The sequence below is a fragment of the Heloderma suspectum genome, chromosome 12, assembly GCF_057233095.1.
Source record: "Heloderma suspectum isolate Gila_16-S chromosome 12, 16-S_ref, whole genome shotgun sequence".
NCBI classification, from domain to species: domain Eukaryota; kingdom Metazoa; phylum Chordata; class Lepidosauria; order Squamata; family Helodermatidae; genus Heloderma; species Heloderma suspectum.
The window spans coordinates 21546965-21571996 of NC_139469.1; the positions used below are offsets into that span (position 1 = coordinate 21546965).

General features: G+C 49.6%; 1 protein-coding gene across 7 annotated transcripts; it reads right to left on the reverse strand.

The window, feature by feature from the left end:
* AMDHD2 (amidohydrolase domain containing 2) lies at positions 1 to 23745 on the reverse strand. Of its 7 annotated transcripts, none has more exons than XM_084818705.1 (12): positions 23693 to 23745; positions 19437 to 19543; positions 17869 to 18005; positions 15806 to 15903; positions 13457 to 13511; positions 11967 to 12179; positions 9490 to 9578; positions 6573 to 6717; positions 3380 to 3487; positions 2636 to 2704; positions 2080 to 2181; positions 1 to 622 (listed from the first exon to the last, which is right to left on the reverse strand). In XM_084818705.1, the coding sequence occupies exons 2-12, from the start codon at positions 19520 to 19522 to the stop codon at positions 534 to 536; spliced, it is 1191 nt and encodes a 396-aa protein (XP_084674831.1). In that variant the 5' UTR covers positions 19523 to 19543; positions 23693 to 23745; the 3' UTR covers positions 1 to 533. The 7 variants fall into 7 exon arrangements, with proteins under 7 accessions (XP_084674831.1, XP_084674828.1, XP_084674832.1 ...); XM_084818702.1 differs by having other exon boundaries at positions 15806 to 15945; XM_084818706.1 differs by having other exon boundaries at positions 23676 to 23745.
* Positions 23746 to 25032: the final 1287 nt, after the last annotated feature.

Below are 25032 nucleotides of genomic sequence, written 5' to 3' on the forward strand. Positions count from 1 at the left end.
TGTGTCAAATGCCCTAGCCGGTTTTAATTGGTGACAGATATGGCAGATGATGGTCAAAAAACGGCCAAGAGAGAGGCACTGCAGGAAGAAAATGGCTGGAGCTCTGCTCTCTGGTGGCAGGTTTGCTCGTTCCATGGTGTTCCATGTCCTAGGCTGTTGCGTTCACACAGTGAACGGAAGAAGTTTCCTTTATCCCTGCAGGAAGGGCCTAAAGCCAGCATCTGAGGGACGGCCAGGCAGACTTCTGGAACGAGGCGAGGAGTAAGACAGTTCCACCCCAGCTCCTTGGAAACACAAGACTTGTTGGAGGATGCAGCATGTGAGCGCAAACCAGGACTGCCGCCACTGCCCCTGCTTGTCTGCATGTGACTCTTTCAAGGGGGCCGTGGGAGTGAGAGAAGAAGGAAGCAAAAAAAAAGAAAGAGCGAGCGAGAGATGCGGGAGGCCTCTGGAAGAAAAGGGCTGCACGTTGGCTACAATCCGCTCTCTGCCTCCGAGTTCAAGTGCTGCCTGTCCTAGTCTCGGCTCCGGTTTCAGATAACAAAGCTGCCAAGTCTCCAGACCTGCTGTCCTGCAATGTAGGTGGCCCGGATGTGGAGGCTGTTGTCCAGCAGCAAGAAATCTGTGGGAAACAGGAGATGACGTCAGTCGGAGAGGAAGAGGGAGCCATTGGGCCACAGGGCTCTCTAACTGCGCCTGTGCCATTTCGTCTTTTAACATTTGGGACAAGTGGAAGGCCCACTGAGAGGTGCCCATAAACAAACATCCAGTGCCAGAGACTGATGGAGGAAGTATGTTCTGTAAAGCACTAGGCTGCTGCCTCAGATTAGGCCAGATTGTTGACTATTCCAGGAGTCTGGAACCTCAGGCCAGTGGGCCAAATTGGGCCTGCCTGGGGTCCCACTCTGGCTCTGTGGGGTTCCCTCATCCACACAGCTTTCCCTCGGCCCCTTCCCCTTTCCCATTGATTGTTGGGTGGCTTCTCAGCTTCTGTGCAGTTTTTCCACCCCCATTCTAAAAGGCCTCTCAACCTTTAAGTAATCTCTCTTAATTACTGCAGTAAGAGCTTTAGGGCGCAATCCTATGCATGTTTAGACAGAAAAAAAGTCCTACAACTCCCAGCATTCCCCAGCCAGTAGGGCTGGCTGGGGAATGCTGGGAGTTGTAGGACTTTTTTTTCTGTCAAAACATGCATAGGGATGCACCTTTAAAACAGAATTTTGGCCCCACCCCTTTTGTCTGTGGAATGTGGCTCCCAGGAGCTTCTCTGAAATGAAATTTGGCCCTTGGGGGCTGAAAGAGGTTCAGCACGCCTGCTGTGGGCTCTCATTCCATGACAACACTGTCCAGAGGTCCTGTGTCCCCAGATGGGGTGAGGACTCGCTCCTCCATTCCATTCTATTTTTTTAGTAGTGGGCCATAGGCCATTCACATATAGAAAACAAGTAAACAACTAAAACATATTAAGGCAGATACACCATCAGGTCAAAATCTAAAATGGTTAAAACTAAAATATATTCACAGTATATTATTTTAAATCCATTTACATTTGTTTAAAATACACTACTTCCACATTTAAATGAATAATTATGATCTGAGAATTAAAACAGCTAAAAGATCATTAAAACAAGGCATCCCCAAAACAGTCAACTGCATTGTTAGAAATGAAGTTTGTATGAATTTTTGATACTGCCAAAGCAAAGAGAGAGACCTTGTGAGTCACGGTGGGATGTGTATCAGACAAAAGATCTTCTCTGTAACACTGTTACAGTACAGAGAAGACAAAATAAAACCCAGAAATCTAAACCTTGGATCAGAGTATAAAGGGCAGGACAGGAAATAATGTGGTAGATCTTCAGTCTCTGGACCATCACAAATACATAAACGTTGAGCCAGAGGAATGTGAAAATATCTGCCGTCAATCATTGCTGTTGGCATAGATTGAAAACAAAGAGCCATAAAAACTTGCCTACATTTTGGGCACTCACTCCTCAGTCTGAGGATCTTCCTGCAGAAGAAATGGAAGGGCTCTGGATGGGAGCTATGAGTCTCCCCCCTGCTCCCATTCATGGCAAATACCTGCATCACTGTCATAATCCAAGGTGCCCTTTCTGTCCTCGATTTTCAAGAGCTGGGCAGGATGGAGAGAAGCAGCTTCCAGCGCTGTTTCTATGGAGCACCCTGCAAAAAAGTGAAGGCTTCTTATTAAAGTCACTGGGGTGAAAGGGATCACAGCCATCTGAGGAAACCCAGGAAGGGTGGATTTGGCTCCCAGGCCTGAGTCTCTCCCCCCCTGACCTACAGCAAGTGCTATTGCAAGAGTGTGAGATAGAAGTGCAAAGTAAGTTCTGAAAAACCCCCAGAAGCAAAATGTTGGCTCTTTCATTTCACCTTATAGCCTCCACCCCAAGATAATTCACTAATAATATTACCTATCTAGTATCGTGCTTGGTGATGTAAGGGTCAGTCTCAACATGGCCCACATAAAGTAGGCTGCTTCTTGTGGTAGTCTGGGACCCACTGAGAAAAGGGCCGCAATTCTGGGAGGTACGAATGGAATGGCAAGCACTCTTTGGCTCCTGGAGAAAATGGCAAACTTCCCTTAAGCCTGGTCTCCCACATGGAGAAGCCTTACCCGTGGCATCCCTGAAGTGTCGAACGCACATGTCCATGGTTGCAATGCTACCGCTCAGGGTTTTGGTCCCTGTAAAGGGGCGGGTATCAGAAAGGAAAATCGTCATTTTTTAAAAAGGGAGAATACATCATCCAACTGGGCCTTCTGAGTCAACGTGCCTAGGATTCTGCTGTCAAAATATGCACAAACGTTAAGAGAAATGTATGCTATTGTGTTGTCCTGTCTTAAGATATTTACAAGCTCTACATGCCAGTACTACAGCGCCCAGCACATCAGCACTGAAAAATGCCACAGGTTTGTCCAGCATAATTAAGAATGCACCTCCACAGAGGTGCAGAAGAGGGGCGAGTGTGGTGTGCGACCGAGAACTGATCCCTGTAGTCTACTGGGGGGGGGGGGGGCAGGCTTCAGTCTAGACTGGCCCAGTCTGATTGTGCTCACAGTGGTCAGACCATGGCAGGATCAGCATGGATCGCACACTTCAGCTATTGGGGGCTACAGAGCTTTGGCTATCGGGCGGTATAGAAATGAAATAAAGAAATAAAATAGAACAAATACACCACCTGCAGAACCAACTTCATGGTGTCATCCATCATGCAGGAAGAACACTCTCTCTCTCTGTGTCTGTTAGATCCAGGCTTTCCAGAGCACTGGTGTATCGCAACCAGCCCACATGCTCCAGCTCTGGAAAGGAGAGAGCCGCCCGGGGCCCCCACCTCCACACCTGGACTGCAGGGCACTCACCTGCAATGTAGGTGTTCAGGCCGTCCACCTCAATCACCTGTTGGCCCAGTGTGTGCCTGCCTGGAGCAAGCCCCATTGCGGTGATGGCATCTGTCACCAGGACCAGCCCTAAGGATGCAGAATTGACGCAGGTTAATCCCGGTCTGGTCTAAGAGGTGAGTTAGGGATACAGCTAGTGGAGGCTGGTGGCTCCAGTTTCTGTGGGATGGTTGATTCCATTCTGGGTTTTAGTCAGAACCAGCCAGAACTCTACAGGATTTATCCAAGGTGCTGAACCCTATCCCCCAAATTGCTTCCAAACATTGGATAGCTCCTTTGGGTTCTGGCTGGTTCTGATTGAAACCCAGAATGGATTCACAGCCCCACCAAAATCAGAGCCACCAGCCCTCCACTGGACACAGCCTTGTTCTCAGTCAAACCACTGGTCCTTTTAACTCAGTATTGTCTGTACCCTCAGGATTGTCTCCTCCTCAAGCTGTGCTCCCTGGCCTGGAGGCTACCAGGGACTTTTGGAGGAAACAGGCAGAGAAGGATCCCCCTGTTATCTCCGATCTGTGATTGGAGATAACGAGGGAGTTCCCCTGGGAGGGTGACTGCTGCGCAGACAAATCCCCCTCGTTTTCTCCAATTACAGCTGGAAATAACAAGGGGATTGGAGGAGTGGCAGCTGCACACTTGGAGAAGGATGAGCAAAGTCGGGCAGCTTACCCACCTGGCAGTTGCAGGAGCTCCTGCAAGCGCCGGGCGAGTGGGTTTTCCTTGTCCTTCGATTTCCCCACTCAGGGAAGGTGAGGGATGAGAGAAGCCAGGCAGCTGGGCTGAGCAGGTTTACCTCCCCCTCTGATGTCTTTCTGCCTGTGGAGGGCTGGGTGGGTGGGCTCATCTCCCCCCCGCCTTTATGGTTGCCCACCTCTGGTCTATACTGACTGGTAGAGGTTTTCCAGCATTTCAGGCAGGCGTCTTTTCCAGCCCTGCCTGGACACACCGAGATTTGAAGGTGGCTTGCAGTTCTGGTTTGGAGGGGGAGCGCAAACTGCTGTCGGCACGCACGGTGCGCTCTTCTCAATTGGCAGATACATATCTAGAGATACGCATGGACACACACACACGTATACAGAGCATGACACTTCGCACCTCTGATAAACGGGGCTCGAGTTCGCCAAAGCTTACGCCAACCTGGTGCCCTCCAGATGTGTTGTAACGGGACTTGTAGTCCAACACATCGGGTGAGCACCAAGTTGAGGAAGGCTGGCTTATGCCTTAATAGATCCGCGAGTCTTCAAGTCAGGCAACATGGTACCTGCGGGCACCAATGTAACCCTGGAGACCTTTCTTGGTGCCCACCAAGGTGCCCTATTAGACCCACTTTCCCCCTGCAATTAACACATTTTCTTACTGGCAGCTGGGATCGCTGTGAAATAGGTTTCTGTTGGTGCTGGAAACTGTGCGTTCAAAGGAGTTATTTACATGTGTTGGGGCTCAGACCCTACCTCTGCCTTGTACTCAGTTTTTTGGGATGATGTCTTGTCCTCTGCCATGCCTCTCATGGCAGCCATTTTGTGGTGGAACCCATCTCACTCCGATGATACTGTGATTACTGAAATGGATACCCCAAACGGGGGCTTAGGGGCATATCTGGTGCCCTCTGAAGCAGAGAGAGTTTGGGGTAGCTGAAGCCATGCAAGTCAGTGTTGCTTTTTCTTACTGATAATAGGTGTCAAGGATAACGGCCTGCTTTCCGCCATAAGATTGGGTCAGGCTGTCACGTCGGAGGTAACCACCAGGAATTGTCTGCAGTCTAGAGGCTCCTTGGCCCTTTGCCCCAGGCCAGACACAGTCCCGGGCAATTAGTGCCAACAGCTGGAGCGGGTGGGGAGTTCCAGCCTCTTGGAGGCCAGCGCGGACCACCCAGGGCTGAGCCAATGATTGGCTGAAGGAAAATCTGCCCTGGGTGGCCAGGGCTGGGCTTTAAAAGTGGGCTGAGGTCGAGGCAAGGGGTCTCCCTTCATCCTGGTGGTCCTGGACCTGTAGACCGCTGGTTGCTATCCAGGGAGATCCATACTTTGGTATGCAAGGATAGGCCAGGTAGATTTATTGTTGTGCTTGGTGTCCGTTCATGAAGCTCTCTGTATACAGTTAAGTGATTTAGCTTTGTACCCTCTGTGAAGAATGGAAGGACTTCCATTCTTCCCTTTCCCTCTACCACGTTATTTTGATCTGAATAAACCGTTATCCAAGCTTTAGTGGGTGTGATCTCTCTGCATAACCTCAATGCTAATTTCAGTGTCTCTTGGCTTACGAGGGTGGCTACTGGGTATTTGGGGGGACTGAAAGGCCAGGTTTGGCCAGTCCTGTTTTTGGGAAGGGGACCCCGGGATTGGGTCCTGGGCGGTCCTCCCTCGCAGGGAGGTTGGGGCCAGTCCCGGCAGCGGGATCCTTTCCCCTCACAATAGGGATCGAGTTACTACTTCATAGCCCGAAAGCTCCAGCAGCAGTGGAATGCTTCTTACCACTCTTGGGGAAATAAAAAAAGATCCGAGGTCCCCTTCCCTCCTACCTTAAAAAAAAAACAAACAATATTTTTCTGTTAATTTCTGTTAACAGGTTTCTGCTGGTGCTGGAAACTGTGGCTTCAAATGAGTTGTTGAACGTGCTGTGGCTCAGAGCCACCCTGCCCCCCGCCTCGTATTCAGCATTTGGGGGAGATGGCTTGTCCTTCACCATGCCTCTCACAGCAGCCATTTTGTGGTGGTGCCCAGGACAGTTTCTCACATTCCCAAAGGTGCCCAAGGGCCCTAAAGGTTGCCCACCCCTCCTTTAAGCTGTCACAAAGCTCTGTTGTTTTTGCTGCAACAGGCTAAGGTGGCTGCCACTCTGGTAACTGAACCTGAATGCCTAGAGCGGGGAGGAGGATGGGAGCACGCTCAAGGCCTGCTCACATTAACACCCAACCACTGTTACATGCGAACCAGCCCGGTGTGCGAACAGATCAAAGTGGTTTTCAAACTAAAGAACGCTTTCAATCCCACTAATGAACATTTTCTCCATTTGATCTCCTCCCTGCCCCATTCCCTGTATTGCACCATCCCCCAATACCTACAGCCAGCAATGGGGCAGCAGCACACCGAACAAGGCTCCCCACAGTCTGGGTCCTAACGTGCCATTTGTGATTTCCTACTCAGTGGTGACCAACCTTTAGGGTGAGCCCGGTGCGCGATTCGCAGAGCGGCGGGATTCGTGTGGATTCCGTCGGATATCATGCCGTAGAACACTTGCCGGTCCGGGGGAATCTGGTCGCTCGTGAGGAGCCCCACGATCCCGGGATCCCGATGGTGGAACTGTATGGACAAAAACCAGATGAAGACAGCAATATGGTCTAGTTCAGCCTTTCCTATCTGGTGCCCTCCAGAAGGGTTCAACTACAACTCCCATCATCCCCAGCCAGCATGGCCACAGGCCTAGGAATCCGTGGGGCTGTGATCACACCAGTAATACAAGATGGAAGTTTTACCCCATGCTAAAAGGTTGAAATGCCTGTCCTAATACAAGACAGAACTGCCTGAATATGGTGTTCATGATCTTAAGAGTGGGGAGGGGGTGCTGAATCTCTTTCAGACCAAGGGCTGAATTCTGTTTTGGAGAAGTTCTCGGGGGCCGCATTCCAGTGGTGGGTGGGGCTGAAGCAAAATGGGTGGGGTCAAAAATACCAGCATATTTCAGCTTAAAGCAATTACTGTTGGTCAGTCAGTAAGTCTTATGAGAGGCATTTCAACCTTTTAGCTTGGGGTAAAATTGTGCAACAGCTGGGGAATTGTTAAACAATCAGTGGTGAAAAGGGGGTGGGGCCAGCGGAAGGGGCCTGGCCATCTGGGGAATGCCGAAGGACCACATTTGGCCCATGGGCCAGAGGTTTAACACCCCTGTTATACTAGCTAGAGGGACAAGGTCTGACATGTTATAAGGCAACTTCTTATGCTCCTTTCCTCTTGGGCCTCCAGGCGCCGCCGCCTCCCTCTCCTTTCCTGGTTGGTGACAACTAAAGTTTGCCATAAAGTCCAAAGTGGTCAGTGATGGTTAGCACTAACCTCCAAAACTCTGGTTTGAAGTGGGCTTGCAAACCATGGTTTGGAGATTAGCGCTAACCCCTAATTGCCCGATCTGGACATTAGTATAAACTCTGGCTAAAACAACCAGGAAATGAATTTATTTATATTATTATTAAATTTATTAATCGCCCATCTGGCTGGTCACCCAGCCACTCTGGGCGATGTACAACATACAATAAAACAGTTTAAAACAATAAAATTCTACAGTAAAAACATTTTCTAAAATACCCTAACCCACCCCAAATGCCTGCCTGAACAACCACGTTTTTAATGCACGACAGAAGCTCATTAAAGAATCCATGAAGCTCATGAAGGAGAGAATCCATGACATAGGAGGGAGTACACAGCGATCAAAGATGGGTAGTCAAGAGAAAGGGGCATGGCCATCTGGGAAAACCCAGAGGCCTTTTCAGTATTGACTTCCCATTTATGGAAAGGCCCCTCCCTTCCGGAAGATTCACCCAGTGCCAGCTGTGATGTCAACCTGGCATGATTTTCATTTGTCCTGGCCTACCAGCATGGAATGTGAGCTAACCAATGAGGATTATCCATTCTGCTGATTCCCGCCCACTGTCCGCTATGCCCTTGTCCTGTTCTATGATTATTTTTTAATGTGGTTTCATACTGACGGGCTTTAAAAATTGTTTTCTTCTATGTCTTCTGTATAGTTTTTAATAAAGGGAGGCCCAAAAAACTTTTAAACAAGCAAACCAAACAAATCATGGCATCTGGCCTCTTCTAATCTAAAACAGGGATGGGCAGAAGGCAGATCTCCAGATGTTTTGGGCATCAACTTCCGGAAGCCCCTGCCAGCCGGGCCAATGGTCAGGAATGCCGGGAGCTGAAGTCCAAACATCTGGAGATCTACTTTCTGCCCACCCCTGAGCTAAAACATGGTATCAGGAGGGTTATGTATAGTCTATGCTAAACAGTTACCTCTGCATCCAGTTTAACATTCTGCACCCTAAATCAGTCACAGAAGACGCAGAGAGACACTTTATTTGAAGGGCTGCCCACATCTGCATAAGCCTGCCCAAGCATTACGATCAGTGTCAGAGGCCCTCTCTGGCCCACCAGCAACAGCCATTCGCCTGGTGGTTACTAGAAATAGGGCTTTCTCAGTAGTGGCCCCATACCTCTGGAATTCTCACCCCAGGGAGATGCATATGGCCTCATCACTGCTGGGTTTTTAAAAAAAACATACTGCCCAGAGAACTTCAGCTATGCAGCGGTACAGAAGTGAAATCAATAATATCATGATTAAAAAAACACCCTGAAGACACACTGATTCCAGTCTGCATTTGGTACTTAAAAATTGTTAGCTGCTGGTATGTGTGTGATTAATTTTAATTTGTTTTTGTAATATCGTAAGCCATCTTGTGTGGGCCGTGCACCCTGAAAGGTGGGTTAAGAATCTTTTAAAGGAAGGAAGGAAGGACAGAGAGGAAAGGAAGGAGGAAGGGAAGGGAAGGAAGGTGGGAAGGGAGGAAGGAGGGAGGGAAGGAAGGAAGGTGGGAAGGAAGGAGGGAGGAAAGGAAGGTGGGAGGGAGGGAAGGAAGGAAGGAAGGAAGGAAGGAAGGAAGGAAGGAAGGAAGGTGGGAAGGGAGGGAGGGAAAGGAAGGGAAGGGAAGGGAGGAGGAAAGGAAGGAAGGAAAGGAAGGAAGGAAGGAAGGAGGAAAGGGAGGGAGGAAGAAAGGAGGAAAGGGAGGGAAGAAGGAGGGAGGGAGGGAGGGAGGGAAGAAGGAGGGAGGGAGGGAGGGAGGGAAGGAAGGAAGGAAGGTCTGAACAGTGCAGAGTCCCGATGCCATATCTTTCAGCCATCAGTGCTGCCAGGCACCCCTCCTGCCCATCTCTAAGAATCTGCAAAGCATCGTCTGCATGTTGGCAAACATACCTTTGCAGCCAGAAGGGCCAGAAGCTTGCTTTTGAAAAAAACCGAAACATGTAGAGATTCTTTAGGTGCTGGCAATGGGACTGAGGCTTTTGCCTAGAGATACTACTCACAGGTAACATGGCATTGAAGAGGTGAGTGATGAAGGTAGCCCCGTGCCGAACGGCTTCCTCGGCCTGAGACAGGTTGGCCACCGAGTGACCTGGAAACACAGAGGGGACTAGGCATCACACGCCCCCACCAGCAAGCTAACTAACATCCCAAGTAGGGCCGGCCCAAGATATTTTGCTGCCTGAGGCGAGAGACAAGATGGTGCCCCCTCCCATTCCACGTACAAAAACTGCCTGGATGGGTAGCTGAGTCTTTCTTCAACACTGGCAGTGGGACAGCATCTTCCACCCCCTGAAGGCAGCAGGCTAGCTTAGGGGGTGCAAAGCAGGCCGCGTTGCGCGCATTTTTCTTCTCCCAACATCTTGCTGCCGCCTCCCAACATCTGCCGCCTGAGGCAACTGCCTCACCCTGCCTTATGGTAGGGCCGGCCCTGATTCCAAGGACCAAGTTCAGGGCCCACACCTACTTGCCACCGGTCCCACAATACGAAGGGCCTTTCCTACTTACCTCCTGTCAATGGCTGCTTTCACCTGACGGTGAAGGAGGGGGAGACAAACTCTGGTGCTCAAGAAAACAAAATTTATTGCGCTTGATGTGTTTCGGAATTCCAAAACGCGCCGAGCGCAATAAATTTTGTTTTTTTGAGCACCAGTTTGTCTCTTCACTGTCATTCATGGTGCTCTTTCCCTCTTCACTTCTACTTTCACCTGACACAAGCAGATGGCTTTTCAACCCGGTCCTCTCTCCAACCCCGCCATCACAGAGCTTCCCTTTTGCACTCGGTGGCACACTCTGCCTGTGCCTCAGCTCACGAACAAAGCAAGAGCAAGGAAGCTAAGGCGAGGCTGCCCAAATGGCTCCTACGTCTGTGTAAATACAGTATTTTGTTCAATAGTGAGCTTGCCCAAATGCTTCTCCTGAGATGCTTTCACGGGGGCCGTCAGAAGAGAGGTGTCGAGGAGTGAAAGCAACACACCACGTTTGGGAAAAGGAATGCGCAACCTGGGAAACAGGCCCGCCCCCAATGGCACAGGCCCCTAGCGACAGCAGTGTGGAAAAGGCCCACTCAAAGCAGAGCAAAGGGCCTTCGTAACATCAGCGGCTGTAACATCAAAAGCCAGTGGCCCAATCTTCTTGTCAGGATTGATTCTGAGCGTATGGAGATAGTTAGCAGTTCAGATTCAGAAGGGGAATAGCAAGAACCAGGGGAGGCATCTTCCCCAGCCAGTTCAGATATGGATAGGCGTGCTTCTCAGGATGCTACCACACAGATGGCTGGGCCTGAAGCCCCCACCCCCCGTGAGAACCAAGGAGGAGGAGAGCACGGGGTGTGACCTGAGGGATGCTAGACTGTGGCGCAAAGAGGGAAAAGTTAGAGGTGGAGCTCAGACGGTCAACCCGGTTGGAGATGTGTGAAGGTTGACGTAGGGGAGCATCCCTGGAAGGGAGGGGCCTCCCCCCCTAAGTTATTCTAGCCAGCAAGTCCCTCGTGGCTCCCATTTGGATTCCCTGCTATTATTCCTTTGTAGCCTAAGAGTCTTCGGGGATTTGCATATGTAATGAACCTGTTGATAGTGAATTAAAGGCGTGAGACTGAAGCCTCTCTTCTTGTGCATGTGCATGAGGAAGGTGGGGGCCAAGGGAACGTGACACTTCTCCCTCTTCCCTATCTGCATGCTTTAGAAGTCCAAGCTCAAAACGGCACGCTCCCAAGTGTTTCCTAATCAGCGCATCTACTGACAGATGAGTGGCAGCAATAGAGAAGCCCTTGCTCTTTTATCCTGCTGCCACCAAGGCAGTGCCGGTAGCGTGAGCCAAAGGGTGATGCCGAAGGGTACCGTCCTTCTGGCATGGACCTTAGGCACACGATGAGGGAGTCGGTTCATTTGTTCAGATCTACATGTGGAAACCTGAAGATCTGTTGTGAAAACAAACTTTGTTCAAATGGGCTTGCAAGCTGTCTTAAAGCCGCCTGATGGTGGAAAAGTGGGATATACATCTTTTAAACCAGACTTTGCCAATGGGTGGCCTCCAGATGTTTTAGACTACAACTCCCAGCATTCCTCACAACTGGTTATGCTGGCTGGGGATGATGGGAGTTGAAGTCCAAAGCATCTGGAGGGCGCCAAGTTGGGGAAGGCCATTTTAAATAAACAAAACACCCCCCCTGTATTTTACAGAAACAGCTACACAGCTCTACCTTTGAAATGGAATATCTCAATTCACATTCCTAATAATTCAAGGGACATCCTGATTATTGGAACTGTACTGCACTTACCCATTTCCCATGATATGACCTCTCTAGATCTACTTGCAGGATTACTTTTTAAAAACCAAACGTATCTTCTGTTCAAGAGGGGCGCATGCATTATTCTTCCAATGTTATGGTTTCAAAACAATGGCTGGATAGGAGACCGACTACCTCCACCACCCCCAGACCCTAAACCTCACCCCTTCAGAGTCCAAGGGCAACATTTACCTAGCGACACACAGATACCCAGCTTGGTAAGCTCCTGGATCACCTCACCAGTCCGTTCCATCTCGGGTGCCAGGGTGACGATACGGACGCAGTCCAGCTGCCCGTAGGTGGCAAGCAGTTCCTGGAAGGCTCCTGTCTCATAGGTGCGAAGGTAGTGCTCAGGGTGAGCCCCCCTCTTCTCCTTGCTGATGAACGGGCCCTCCAGATGAACCCCTGTCTCAATGCAGAGGGAAGACAGGTATGTTCTAGGGCAGGGGTGCAGAAAATCAGGCTTGAGGTCTGAATCCTGCCCCCTGAGATTCCCCAGATGGCCACACCCCCTTCAACAGGCCACACCCCTTTCCCCTCCAACTGATTGGTTGGTAGTTTCCTGGCTTCTGTGCAGTTTCTTCCCTATTCTAAAAGCTTGAAATGCCTCTCTGGAGGCTGAGTTACTGGCAGGAAGAGGTTGAAGCTAAAATATGCTGGTCTTTTTGGCCCCACCTCCTTCGCCTTTAGCTCCACCTCCTTTGCCTTTGGCCGCACCCACCCATGGAATTCAGCCCTTGTTCCGAAAGGCTCTGCACCCATCTTCTAAGAGGAGGACATTGCTGCCCTCTGCAGTCACTCCCCCCCTGCCCCAAGGCAAATCTACCTAGCTAATGGACTCCATGGGCTCTCGTACCTTCCCTTCCTCTCCCCACACCCTTCCTTACATGAAAATTGCAAATCATTTGACATATAAGTATCGAGCCATTTCCCTCCCTCTGCATCCTGAGAGACCGCAGCAGCAAGAGAAGACTATACCACCTGAGCCCCACATGTCTGAACAGGGGTGGCCATCCTTTTGAGCAAGTGTGCCGCAAGGCTAGTCCAAAGAACACAGCCTCCCCTGCCTCCCTCTCGTCTTCTGAGTGGTACAGCAGGCAGCAAGGCAATATGGGAGATGCAGGCAGGAGAGCAGGCCTAACTATGACGGAGCCAGAGCTGTGGGCCCTCCGGCTTTCCATTTGGGGGCCCTGCGCTGTAGGATGCTCAGCCCCCCAGCCCCCCATGGAGCAGGATCTTTATTTCTCCTTCTCTACCACCACAGGCAGGGAAGGGTGGATGGGGCACGTGCGACAGCAGACACAACGTAGAGGACGCTTGTTGAACCTCAAGCCAAATCTGACCCGCCTGAAGCCCTGGTCTGGTCCTCTGGGGGGTCTCCAAACAGCCAAGACCCCTTTCCCTGGCCTCTTCCCTTTCCCACCAATCCCTTTCCTTCCCTTTCCCACTGGTGGTTTCCCAGGTTTTGTGCAGTTTCCCCCCATTCTAAAAGGCTGAAATGCTTCTCCTAAGGCCGTTACTGGATGCATGCGAAACGATGCTGGTATTTTTGGCGTTTTGGCTTCACCCCCTTTGCCTTCAGCCCCGCCCACCATCGGAATGCAGCCCGAGAGCTTCCCCAAAACCGAAATGGGCTAAGAGAGGTTCCCCATGCCCGCTCTGTACGCTGGCTTCTTACTCACCTAGGACGCCAGCTCCATGAAGCCCTCCATTTGCCACACTGATCTGAGGCAGAACCTGGCAGGAAAGGAGTCGTTAGAAACCTCATCGTCACCCCTTTCTGTCTTGTGTAAATGCAAAGCCTTTGCCTGCCTACTGGCCCAATTCACTTCTTCGAGAACGCTGGGAAATAGGCCAGCGTCATCCCCATTTTGGGGATACGGTCAAGCCATCTAATATGCTCGTGGCCGAGGTGAGGTGTGAACTCAGGACTAAGTTCAGTGCCCCGGCAACTAAAACCTAACGTCTCATACCCACAGCTGCTCGCCTGCCCCGAACCCAGAAAACGTGCCTATACAAAGGACATCCCAACCATTTCGCCCTAAGAGTCAACCCTGGCCATGAGGACAGATGTTCAGGAGTGGTGGCTCAGAGCAGCGATCTGTCTAGACTGATATCCTGCCTCTCAAAGTGGCTAGTCCTGGATGGGGCCATGTATAGCTTTTTGCTGGTTTTACAAGTACGGTGCTCCTGTTCAGGTTTCCAGTGAGCCAGCCATGCTCCCTTCCAGAACAGTTCATTCCACCCCACTCCAACAGGAGGTCATTCTGTGCCACTGGATATGCTCAGCCCCCTTTGGGCTGTTTTCAGGTCATCCCCTGTCCCCGTAGAGTTTCCCCCTTGCCATTTTTTGTACTTTTGCTAACATTTGAGACTTTTCCGGAGCCTGCCTCTTTTGGCTACACAGGGATCCGCACACAGAGAATGAGTTTGCTGTTAGTATATACCAGAGTTCCTCCACCTGTTGTCCTCCAGGTGTGTTGAATTTCCACTGAGTGAGAGGTATTGGCCATGCTGGCTGAGGATGATGGGAGCTGTAGTCCAACACACCTGAGGTGGCCTTCCAGATGTTGTTGGACTGCAAGTCCCATCACCCCTCCCCATTGGCTATGCTGGCTAGGTCTGATGGGATTTGTGGCCCAAGAACATCTGCAGGACCATGATTTGCCCGCTCCTGATTTACAGACACGGCTCTTGTTTTTCCAGGTCTTCCTTTAGTTCTCTGGAGGAACAGCGAAATATGTACAATCAAACAATATAAAATAAGTAATAAGATGTTTATAAAATAAGACATTTTATTCAAGCAGGCCTTTGGGTGGGAAGCTGGTCTGTTGGGTTGGGTGCTGTTTTATTCCGTTGTGCTTCTTTTTGTTAACTTTAGTTTTAATGTATTTGTTTTATTATTGTTTTAACCAAGTTTTTATTGTTGTGTTTTAAAATTCTTTATGATATTTAGCCACCTGGAGCTCAACTGAGAGCCAGTGTGGTGTAGTGGTTAAAGTGTTGGACTGGGTTCCAGTCCCCACTCGGCCATGAAGCTCACTGGGTGACTTTAGGCTGGTCCCTGACAATCAGCTTAACCTACCTCACAGGGTTGTTGTTGTGAGGATAAAATGGAGGAGGATTGTAAGCCGCCTTGGGTTCCTTGCAAGAGGAAAAAGGGGGGATATAAATGTGATAATAAATAACATTTAAAAAATAAAAAAAAAACTTTCTTGGTAGAAAGGTGGGGTACAAATCAAATAAATAAAGAATAAATAAAAACTCCAAGTTGGTGGGGGCTGGGCGGGGAGTCAGCACACACCAAGCACGCTGACCCAGAAAGGAAGGCGAGAGCTACAGAAGGGGAGGAGCAAGCAGAAGTCACTCCCTGAACTCACTCCACAAAAAGCCATAATGTTACAGCAGAGGTAGGCAACCTGGCACCCCCCAGATGCTTTGGACTACAACTCCCATCAGCCCCAGCCAGCATGGCAATGGTGAAGGATGATGGCAGCTGTGGTCCCAAGCATATGGAGGGAGTACTCGGTTGCCTCCCCCTGCATTACTGGGATGAATTTGAGTGAATGGCACTCAAGGCGGCTTACGAACACAATTTAAAATAGATTAAAACAATAAAAGACATTAAAATACAAGAAGGACAGAAAAAGTAGAGGGAAAAAACAGCCCCCAACCAAACAGACCCCCTCCTTGAATAAAGTGGTCTTTGCCTGCTGTCAGAAGGTAGCAGAGAGGGAGCGAGCCTAGCTTCCCTTGAGAGGGAGTTCCACAGCCAGGAAGCTGCCACCGAAAAGGCCCTCTCCCATATCGCCACCATGTATGCCTCTGATGGCAGTGATCTTGAAAGAAGGGCCTCTCCAGAAGATCTTAAGGACCAGGCAGGCTCGTAGGGGAGAAGGGGGTATTTCAAGACATGTTTTAGTAAGGTAGGATCGGCTCGCGGGTTGCACACAGGCCTGTAGTAGACCCAGTTACGGCAGTGACAGTGTTCATAAGAAACCAACAGTGCCCTAAGGGCACGTCCTCCTTACCTTGTGGTATACAGATGGTGGTGAGGTCACCAGGGTTGGGCAGAAAGAAGTCACTCCATGGGACAGTATCTTCTGGCCAACCAGGGAGATTCCTGCTCCTACATCATTGGAGTCCAGTGAAAAATCCACTCCAAAACCTCCTACGCAAACCAAGAACACAGAAGTGGGAGCTGCTTCCCTACAACCCAGGTTGCCTGCTGGGCCATCTCCGGAACCAGAAGACGTATTACGCACCTGGGTAAAAGATGCTAGGTTCAGACAACACAGTAACCCACACTCAAGAGTTGAGTGTGGGTTGTTGTTGAACTGTGGGTTGCTCTTGCAACATGGGTTATCGTATTGTCTGAATCCAGCTGTGATAACAAACCATGGTTTGTTAACCACAAACAACCCACAGTTCACAACCCAACAACAACCCATGGGCTCTCTTCAGGGGTTGTTCATGGTTAACAAGCCATGGTTTGCTGGTGTGGCTGGGTTCAGACGATAACCCGCATTTCAACAACCACCCACTCAGTCCTTGAGTGTGGGTTATCGTGTGGTCTGAACCCAGTTGCTGTCTGGACAGAGGGATGACTCCCCATTTGCCGCTTCATCTTCAAAAGGAAGATTCTCTTTCTCCTGTCTGCTCTAGTTTGGGCCGTGTACAGTTTTTGCATGAAGCAAACAATGCAGATTGACTGACTGACTTATTAGTTTAAATGCAGTATACAATAATGAAGACTGCAGCGCATCCTAAGAAATTTTCACTGTTATTTCACCGTATACAAAAAAGAAGCAAGCAGGTTCACAGCCACAAAACTACAAAGAATCGGAGGTCCCTTAGAATCATAGAACAGTAGGGTTGGAAGGGGCCTACAAGACCACCGAGTCCAACCCCCTGCTCAACGCAGGAATCCAAGTCAGAGCATCCCTGACAGATGGCTGTCCAGCCTCATCTTGAATGCCTCCGGAGTGGGAGAGCCCACCACTTCCCTAGGTCATTGGTACCATTGTCGTATTGGTCTGACAGTCAGGACATTTTTCCTGATGTTCAGCCGGAATCTGGCTCCCTGTAAATTGAGCCCATTATTCCGTGTCCTGCACTCTGGGATGATTGAGAAGAGATCCTAGCCTTCCTCTCTGTGACAACCTTTCAAGTACTTGAAAAGTGTTTGACTCGCCCTTGTCTGAATCTTCTGCACTTTTTTCACAGTCGTATTTTCATGCCGCTGTGTTAAGGCTAGGGATGTCAGAGAATTCTGCGACTGATCTCGGTGAGGCCGAATGCCAGTGCATTCGGCCCCCCGAAATCCATCGCGGAACGGCCTGCCGCCACCCCCGCCCCCTGCGGATCCCCCCAGGGACGAGACTTAGCTGGGGCAAATGTTCCGGATGGCGGCGGCTCCAGCGGCGGCTTCGGCTGGTCTTCCGACCGGCCGCCGCCATTTGCAGTCTCCCCCCCCTCTCCCCATAGACGTGATAGGCTACGTAAAGACTTACGTAGCCTATCATGTCTGGGTTTAAAAAAAACAAACCCAGCCACCATTTGCGTTCCTTATTTTTTGCCGTTTTAGTCTACGTCAATATTTACGTAAACTAAGACGAAGAAAAGAAAGGGGAACACAAATAGCGCCCACTACGCTATTTGCATTCCCCTTTCTTTTCTTCATCTTAGTCTACGTAAATATTGACGTAGACTAAGACGGCGAAAAATAAGGAACGCAAATGGCGGCAGCCATAGCTGCCGCCATTTGCGTATGCATTTTTTTTACCCAGAGCCCTCCGCGGCCAGAAATCCGGCTGCGGACGGCCCTGGCCTGCCTGGGCCTGGCTGGCTGCTCCACGGAGCCGCCGCGGAGCACAGCCAGCTGTCGAGTATTCCGGGGGGGAGGACCGGATCGCCGACCCCCCGTCGAGGATTCCGGGGGGAGGGACGGAACACCTCCCCCTGCACCATGAACAGAATCTGTGAAAAGGTAAGTCACTTTCGTACATCCCTAGCTAAGGCAGCCCTGATTCTAGCACATGCAGAATGTGTGACATGGCATTTTCTGCATTGCTTGGGCGATCCGGCGCCTTACCATTGATCTGCACGTCAATGAAGCCGGGCGCGATTATGCTGCCCTTGCAGTCCAGTTGGACATCCGCAGGCTTCTTCTCGTCAAAGAACAGCTTCTCTGGGTTGAGGATCTTCCCATCTCTCACCCACAGGTCCTCTCTGGAAACAGAAGCAACCAGTCACCTCGACCTCAGCCAGCCCTTAAACAAGGCCTGGGGGAAAAAACTCAGGTTGAGCCAGCCTCCCCGAGCCTGGAACCCTCCAGTTGTGCTAGACTACAACTCCTAGAATTCCTCAGCCAACACAGCTGTTCATTAATTATTGGAATAAGCTTAGATTCAGCAACTTTAGACATTTTACAGGTGTGTAAGCTGAAGCACTGTAATTGGTATTGTAACTGGGGTGAATGCTTGTCCTTGGGAAGTGTGGTGTGGTGTAGTGGTTAGAGCCAGTGTGGGATAGGGGTTAGAGTGTCGGACTGGGACTCAGGAGATCCGGGTTCTAGTCTCCACTTGACCATGAAACTCATTGGGCCAGTCACGGACTCTCAGCCTACCCTACCTCCCAGGGTTGTTGTGAGGATAAAACGGACAATAGGAGGAGGACCGGCATGTAACCTGCCTTGGGTTCCTTGCAAGAAAAAAAACAGTAGGATTTAAATGTAATTATATATGAACCCTTCCAACTCCACGATCCTACCTCTTTTTCCTTTTATGCTGTGTCTGTTAGGTTCTAATTCTGCTGGCAGGGACTGACTTGTTTTATTGTACAACCCCGCGAAAATTTTATGCACTTTATATGTATGTTGCAATCACCATCACCAGGGCTTTGTTTTTAAAGGCAGTAAAACGTTATACAGTAACACCAACAATGCCCCTTGTCATACTTTATTTCTTTTTCCTTAGTTATGAATCCCCCCATTGGCTCTTTGGGGATTGTCAGCAAAGACACAAGCAAAGCTCAGTACCGAAACTAACAGAAAAGAAACACAATGAAAATAAACTTGGGGCGCAGTCCTATGCATGTTTAGACAGAAAAAATCCTACAACTCCCAGCATGGCTGGCTGAGGAACGCTGGGAGTTGTAGGACTTTTTTCTGTCTAAACATGCATAGGTTTTTGCCCTTAACTACATCTACTCCCCCCGCCCATGGTCCTGCGTGCCACTTCAAGCAGCAAGTGGAAGAGATCAACAATTCTTGGGATGTCTGTCCTACAAATTCCTATTAGGACTACAACCATTTCATGCAAACAAAACAAAACCGGGCCATTAGAAAAAGCTAGATGAAAAGCATTGGCAGGGATGTGAACACCCAAGCAGCAAGTGGAAGAGATCAACAATTCTTGGGATGTCTGTCCTACAAATTCCTATTAGGACTACAACCATTTCATGCAAGCAAAACAAAACCGGGCCATTAGAAAAAGCTAGATGAAAAGCATTGGCAGGGATGTGAACACCCAAAAACCAACAGCGGGAAAATGGAAGAATTGGAAAAAAACATAAAAATGTTCCCCTTCCCAAATGTTTCTGCCTTTCACCCCATTTTTCTTCTGGGCTTTCACATCTCTAGCAACAGTTCCACGTCCTCACCTTTGCAGTTCATGGTTCTTCAAAATCCAGCAGTTGGTAAACTGGAAGATCGGAGGATCCGAGACAGACTTGTCCGACGGCATCATCCAAGCATGAAAGGGATGTGCCTGAACGGGACAGGGTAAAGGCCATGTGAAAGAAAGCAACATAATGAGAGAACAGGTCGGAAGGAACAAGATTTGGCAAGGAAGAAGACATTTGGCATTGCAAAGCAGTGGAAGGCAGCGTCTTGTGAGAAGAGGCAGGTGCCAACGTGAAAAACGGCTTTTTCAACTGAGGCACCTTGATGGTTGAATGCCCTTTCCAGAGCAGTTCAACTAGTACCTACCTTGTTATCTTTCAGGCACCAGGTGAAACCTCTTTTCTTTTCTCAGACCCCCTCTGAAACTGATTTTATATTGTTTTTGTATGCTGGTTTTTTTCCCCTTAATAGAATCATAGAATAGTAGGGTTGGAAGGGGCCCACAAGACCACTGAGTCCAACCCCCTGCTCAATACAGGAATTCAAGTCAGAGCATCCCTAACAGATGGCTGTCCAGCCTCATCTGGAATGCCTCCAGTGTGGGAGAGCCCACCACCTCCCTAGGTCATTGGTTCCATTGTCTCACTGCTCTAACAGTCAGGAAGTTTTTCCTGATGTTCAGCCGGAATCTGGCTTCCTGTCACTTGAGCCCATTCTTCCGTGTCCTGCACTCTGGGATGATGCAGAAGAGATCCTGGCCTTCCTCTCTGTGACAACCTTCCAAGTACTTGAAGAGCGCTATCCTATCTCCCCTCAGTCATATGTAGTTTTAATGCTGTTAAGGATTTATGGATTGTATTTAAATATGCTTGAAACTGCCCAGGAGAACATTTTGAAAGGATGCATATAAATTTGCAGTGGGCAGAAGATAGATCAGGATGTAATGGCAGATCTCTGGGAGATTTGCAGTAGATCAATAAGGTTTTCTCACTCCCAAATGTCTGAAAATCACAACAACCAAAAGACTTCCCTACTTAGGGTGCTGAAACAAAGAAAGTTTAGGAGGGAAAGCAAGAGTGGATTTTTGTCCTGGACGCAGAGGCACCCTGTCTGTAGTTCTTAGCATATTCCCCCGGCCCCAAAGCCACTGTTTTGCACCTGGCCCTGGTTGGTGGGCCTTAGTATTCTAGTAAAGAAAACATTAAGTAGAGCTCTCAAGTTTAAAATCTGTCCCTGGAAGACAAAAACAAAATTCAAACTGATCTTGATAGGCTGGAGCGCTGGACAGAAAACAGCAGAATGAAATTTAATAGGCACAAATGCCAAGTTCTGCACCTAGGAAAAAGAAACCAAATGCACAGTTACAAGATGGGGGATACTTGGCTCAACAATACTACAAGCAAGAAGGATCTTGAAATTATTGTAGATCACAAGCTGAATATGAGCCAACAATGTGATGTGGCTGCAAAAGAGGCAAATGCTATTTTGGGCTACATTAATAGACGTATAGCTTCCAAATCACATGCAGTATTAGTTTCCCTCTACTCAGCCCTGGTTAGGCCTTAGCAAGTGGAAGAGATCAACAATTCTTGGGATGTCTGTCCTACAAATTCCTATTAGGACTACAACCATTTCATGCAAGCAAAACAAAACCGGGCCATTAGAAAAAGCTAGATGAAAAGCATTGGCAGGGATGTGAACACCCAAAAACCAACAGTGGGAAAATGGAAGAATTTGGAAAAAAACATAAAAATGTTCCCCTTCCCAAACGTTACTGCCAATCGCCCCATTTTTCTTCTGGGCTTTCACATCTCTAGCAGCAAAAAAGGCTGCAAAAAAGGCAAATGCTATTTTGGGCTACATTAATAGAAGTATAGCTTCCAAATCACATGAAGTATTAGTTTCCCTCTACTCAGCCCTGGTTAGGCCTCATCTGGAGTACTGTGTCCAGTTCTAGGCACTGCACTTTAAGAAGGATGCAGACAAGCTGGAGAGGGTTCAGAAGAGGGCAATGAAGATGATCAGGGGACTGGAGACAAAGCCCTACGAGGAGGGACTGAGAGAACTGGGCATGTTTAGCCTTGAGAAGAGAAGACTGAGGGGAGATATGATAGCGCTCTTCAAGGACTTGAAAGGCTGTCACAGGGAAGAAGGCCAGGATCTGCTCTCGATCATCCCAGACTGCAGGACGTGGAATAATGGGCTCATGTTACAGGAAGCCAGATTCTGGCTGAACATCAGGAAATACTTCCTGACTGTTAGAGCAGTGAGACAATGGAACCAATTCCCCAGGGAGGTGGTGAGCTCTCCCACACTGGAGGCCTTCAAGATGAGGCTGGACAGCCACCTGTCAGGGATGCTCTGACTTGGATTCCTGCACTAAGCAGGGGGTTGGACTCGATGGTCTTGCAGGCCCCTTCCAACCCTATTATTCTAGGATTCTAGGATTCCCCTGGTGTGCGTGTGCACGCATGCACGTGTATACAATTCCCTAGGGAGGTGGTGGGCTCTCCCACACTGGAGGCCTTCAAGATGAGGCTGGACAGCCATCTGTCAGAGATGCTCTGACTTGGATTCCTGCCCTGAGCAGGGGGTTGGACTCGATGGTCGTGTAGGCCCCTTCCAACCCTACTATTCTGTGATTCTATGAAATAAATACATATTCTGTGCACAATCAGAAAAAGCACAAAATTGGGCATATAGTTCAGTTTCTTGAACTATATTCTACTGATTCTATATTGAATCAATATAGAACTATATTGATTCTGTGCACAATCAGAAAAAGCACAAAATTGGGCATATAGTTCAGTTTCTTGAGGCTCTTCATTAAAAAATGAATTGCCTTCATTAATAATTGCCTTCATTAAAAAAGAAAGCAAAGCAACTCTGCAGGCATGACATCGGCCGACTCTTATCATCAGCCACCCTGCAAGTCCTCCTGCCCTCTCCAGGGAACAACCAGGAACCTGGACTATGTCACCTGCTGCAGGAGCAAATGCACACCAACACATTCCTAAGTATATTGTGCCGTGGCGATGGATTTTAATTTAGAACTCTTTGGGAGCGAGTCTTGGTTGAAAAGATTACAAATAAAACAATCTCAATTTAAAGTGCTGGTTTTAACCTTTAAAGCCCTAAATGATTTGGGACCACATTATCTGAAGAGTTGCTCATGCCCATATTACCTGCCCAGTCCCTTAAGATTGGCTTCAGACATCCTGCATGCTGGCTAGTGATTGGCAAAGATCAAGTTGGCAGGTACTCAGGGCAGGCAGGGCCTTTCTGGTGGTGGCCCCACAACTGTGGAATTTCCTCCCTGAGGAGCTCCATCAAGCCCTTCCCTTCTTGCTTTTACATGAGCACCAAAAGCCCTAGTATTCCACCCCCTCTGGCCTTTTAAGGGGCTCTCATATTCATTTTTATCCAACTGCATTTAGTGGTGTTTATTGTGTTCGATTAATGTATTGCTGATGTTTGTGTTGCCAGCAGCTTTGTGAAAATTTTGCTTTGAACAGCTGCCAATACATGAACTGAATTGAATGTATACGTTCCATTTCACTTAAACGCCCCCGCCCCCCGGCCCAAGGTTAATTGGGCCGTCCATGGTCCTATGGACCCGAGGCTGGTCCATGAGAAAAAAGAAATCCAACCTTCACAGTTGGGCAACATCTTTTTTAGGATCAATCCAAATTCCACTGTTGTCATTGTGGCTTATTTCCTGTATTTCTCTTTTTTTTATATTGCAAACCGACTTTTGAAAATGTCATTTGGAAAGGGGTTTTTCACGCCTCATTGCATTGCAAGATTCCCATTCCCGTCCCCGCCCCCGCCCCCGCCCCCCGTTTGCAAGACACTGGGCAAAATCCAACGTAAGTCTTACGCAGACTAGACCCATTGGAATGAATGGGATTTGTTAGTTATGACTACCTTAATGCCTCATTCATTTCAGTGGGTCCACTCTAAGTAGGACTCAAGTTGGATTTCGCCCAAAGGATCAAACTGGTCCCATCCCATCAGTCAGGTCAAAGGCGAGACTAAGGAGGGGCTGAGCCCAACATCTCTGCCTGGCGCTGAGCGGCGAGTTTCCAGCCTGCCCATCGGTGCAGGGGCAGCCCCGCGAGTATTTCCATATATTAGCATGGCATTTGCATGGCCACCTCCCATTGGCTAGAATTTCCGCTGGAGGAAAAGCAAGGCTGATGCAGGCATCTGAGCCCCGCGTGGCTTCCTCCACCGCCACCCCGAGAAAGAGCGCGGGGCGCCCGCCCCGGCCTTACCGGGCTCCCACCGATACCTGCTCGCCGGGGCGCCCGACTTCTCCCTTCGGCGTCACGTGATTCCCTCCGCAGCTCGCATCAGCTGGTGGGGAGAGAGGCGGGATTTCCCGCGAGGGGCACGTGAGCGGCACTGCGGAGCCGCCATGATGGGAAGGGAAGAGGCGGGGCAGAGGCGGCTGCTCATTCTCCCTCCATCTTGAGGAGGTCGAAGCGACGCTGAGGCTGAAAGGGGCGAAGCTGGGAAGAATCGCTGGCGAGGCGGCCGAGGGCGGGAGGGCGGCTGGCGTCATAGCCGGGGCGAGCCCGGCCACGCCCCCTGCCTCGTTTCGGGGTGGCGGCGTCAGCGGAGGCTGGTGGCTCCTATGTCAGTGGGGCGATGAATGCGCTCTGGGCTTCAGTCAGAACTCTAAAGGAGCTCTCCGAGGTGGAGCGCTGCGTCCAGTTATTATTATTTATTATTATTATTATTATTATTATTAAATTTATTAATCGCCCATCTGGCTGGTCACCCAGCCACTCTGGGCGATGTACAACATACAATAAAAACAGTTTAAAACAATAAAATTCTAACATAAAAACATTTTCTAAAATACCCTAACCCACCCCAAATGCCTGCCTGAACAGCCACGTTTTTAATGCACGGCGGAAGCTCATTAAAGAGGGGGCATGACGGAGTTCCCTAGGGAGGGAGTTCCACAGAGTGGGGGCCACCACAGAAAAGGCCTCGTCCCCACCAGTCTAGCTGTCCTGGCTGATGGGATAGAGAGAAGGCCATCCGAGGCTGATCTTGTTAAGCGGCCTGTCTGGTGCTGCTGGAGGCGCTCCTTAAGATAGGCTGGGCGCCGCATTTTAAGAAGGATGCAGACAAGCTGGAGAGGGTTCAGAGGAGGGCAACAAAGATGATGAGCGGACTGGAAACAAAGCCCTGTGAAGAGAGACTGAAAGAACTGGGCATGTTTAGCCTCGAGAAGAGAAGACTGAGGGGAGATAGGACAGCGCTCTTCAAGGACTTGAAAGGCTGTCACAGAGAAGAAGGCCAGGATCTCTTCTCGATCATCCCAGAGTGCAGGACACGGAATAATGGGCTCAACTTACAGGAAGCCAGGTTCCGGCTGAACATCAGGAAAAACTTCCTGACTGTTAGAGCGATACGACAACGGAACCAATGACCTAGGGAAGTGGTGGGCTCTCCCACACTGGAGGCGTTCAAGACGAGGCTGGACAGCCACCTGTCAGGGATGCTCTGACTTGGATTCCTGCATTGAGCAGGGGGTTGGACTCGATAGCCTTGTAGGCCCCTTCCGACCCTACTATTCTATGATTCTGTGATTATATGAATGATAGAATAGTAGGGTTG

Excerpts from the sequence above, each read along its gene's own strand:
- AMDHD2 (XM_084818700.1), bottom strand. The coding sequence starts at position 19,522 with ATGATGCCGTCGGACAAGTCTGTCTCGGATCCTCCGATCTTCCAGTTT. Across the intron at positions 15,946-17,868 it reads CATTGACGTGCAGATCAATG|GAGGTTTTGGAGTGGATTTT; the intron begins GTAAGGCGCCGG and ends TGGTTTGCGTAG. Across the intron at positions 12,180-13,456 it reads TCATGGAGCTGGCGTCCTAG|GGGTTCATCTGGAGGGCCCG; the intron begins GTGAGTAAGAAG and ends GCATTGAGACAG.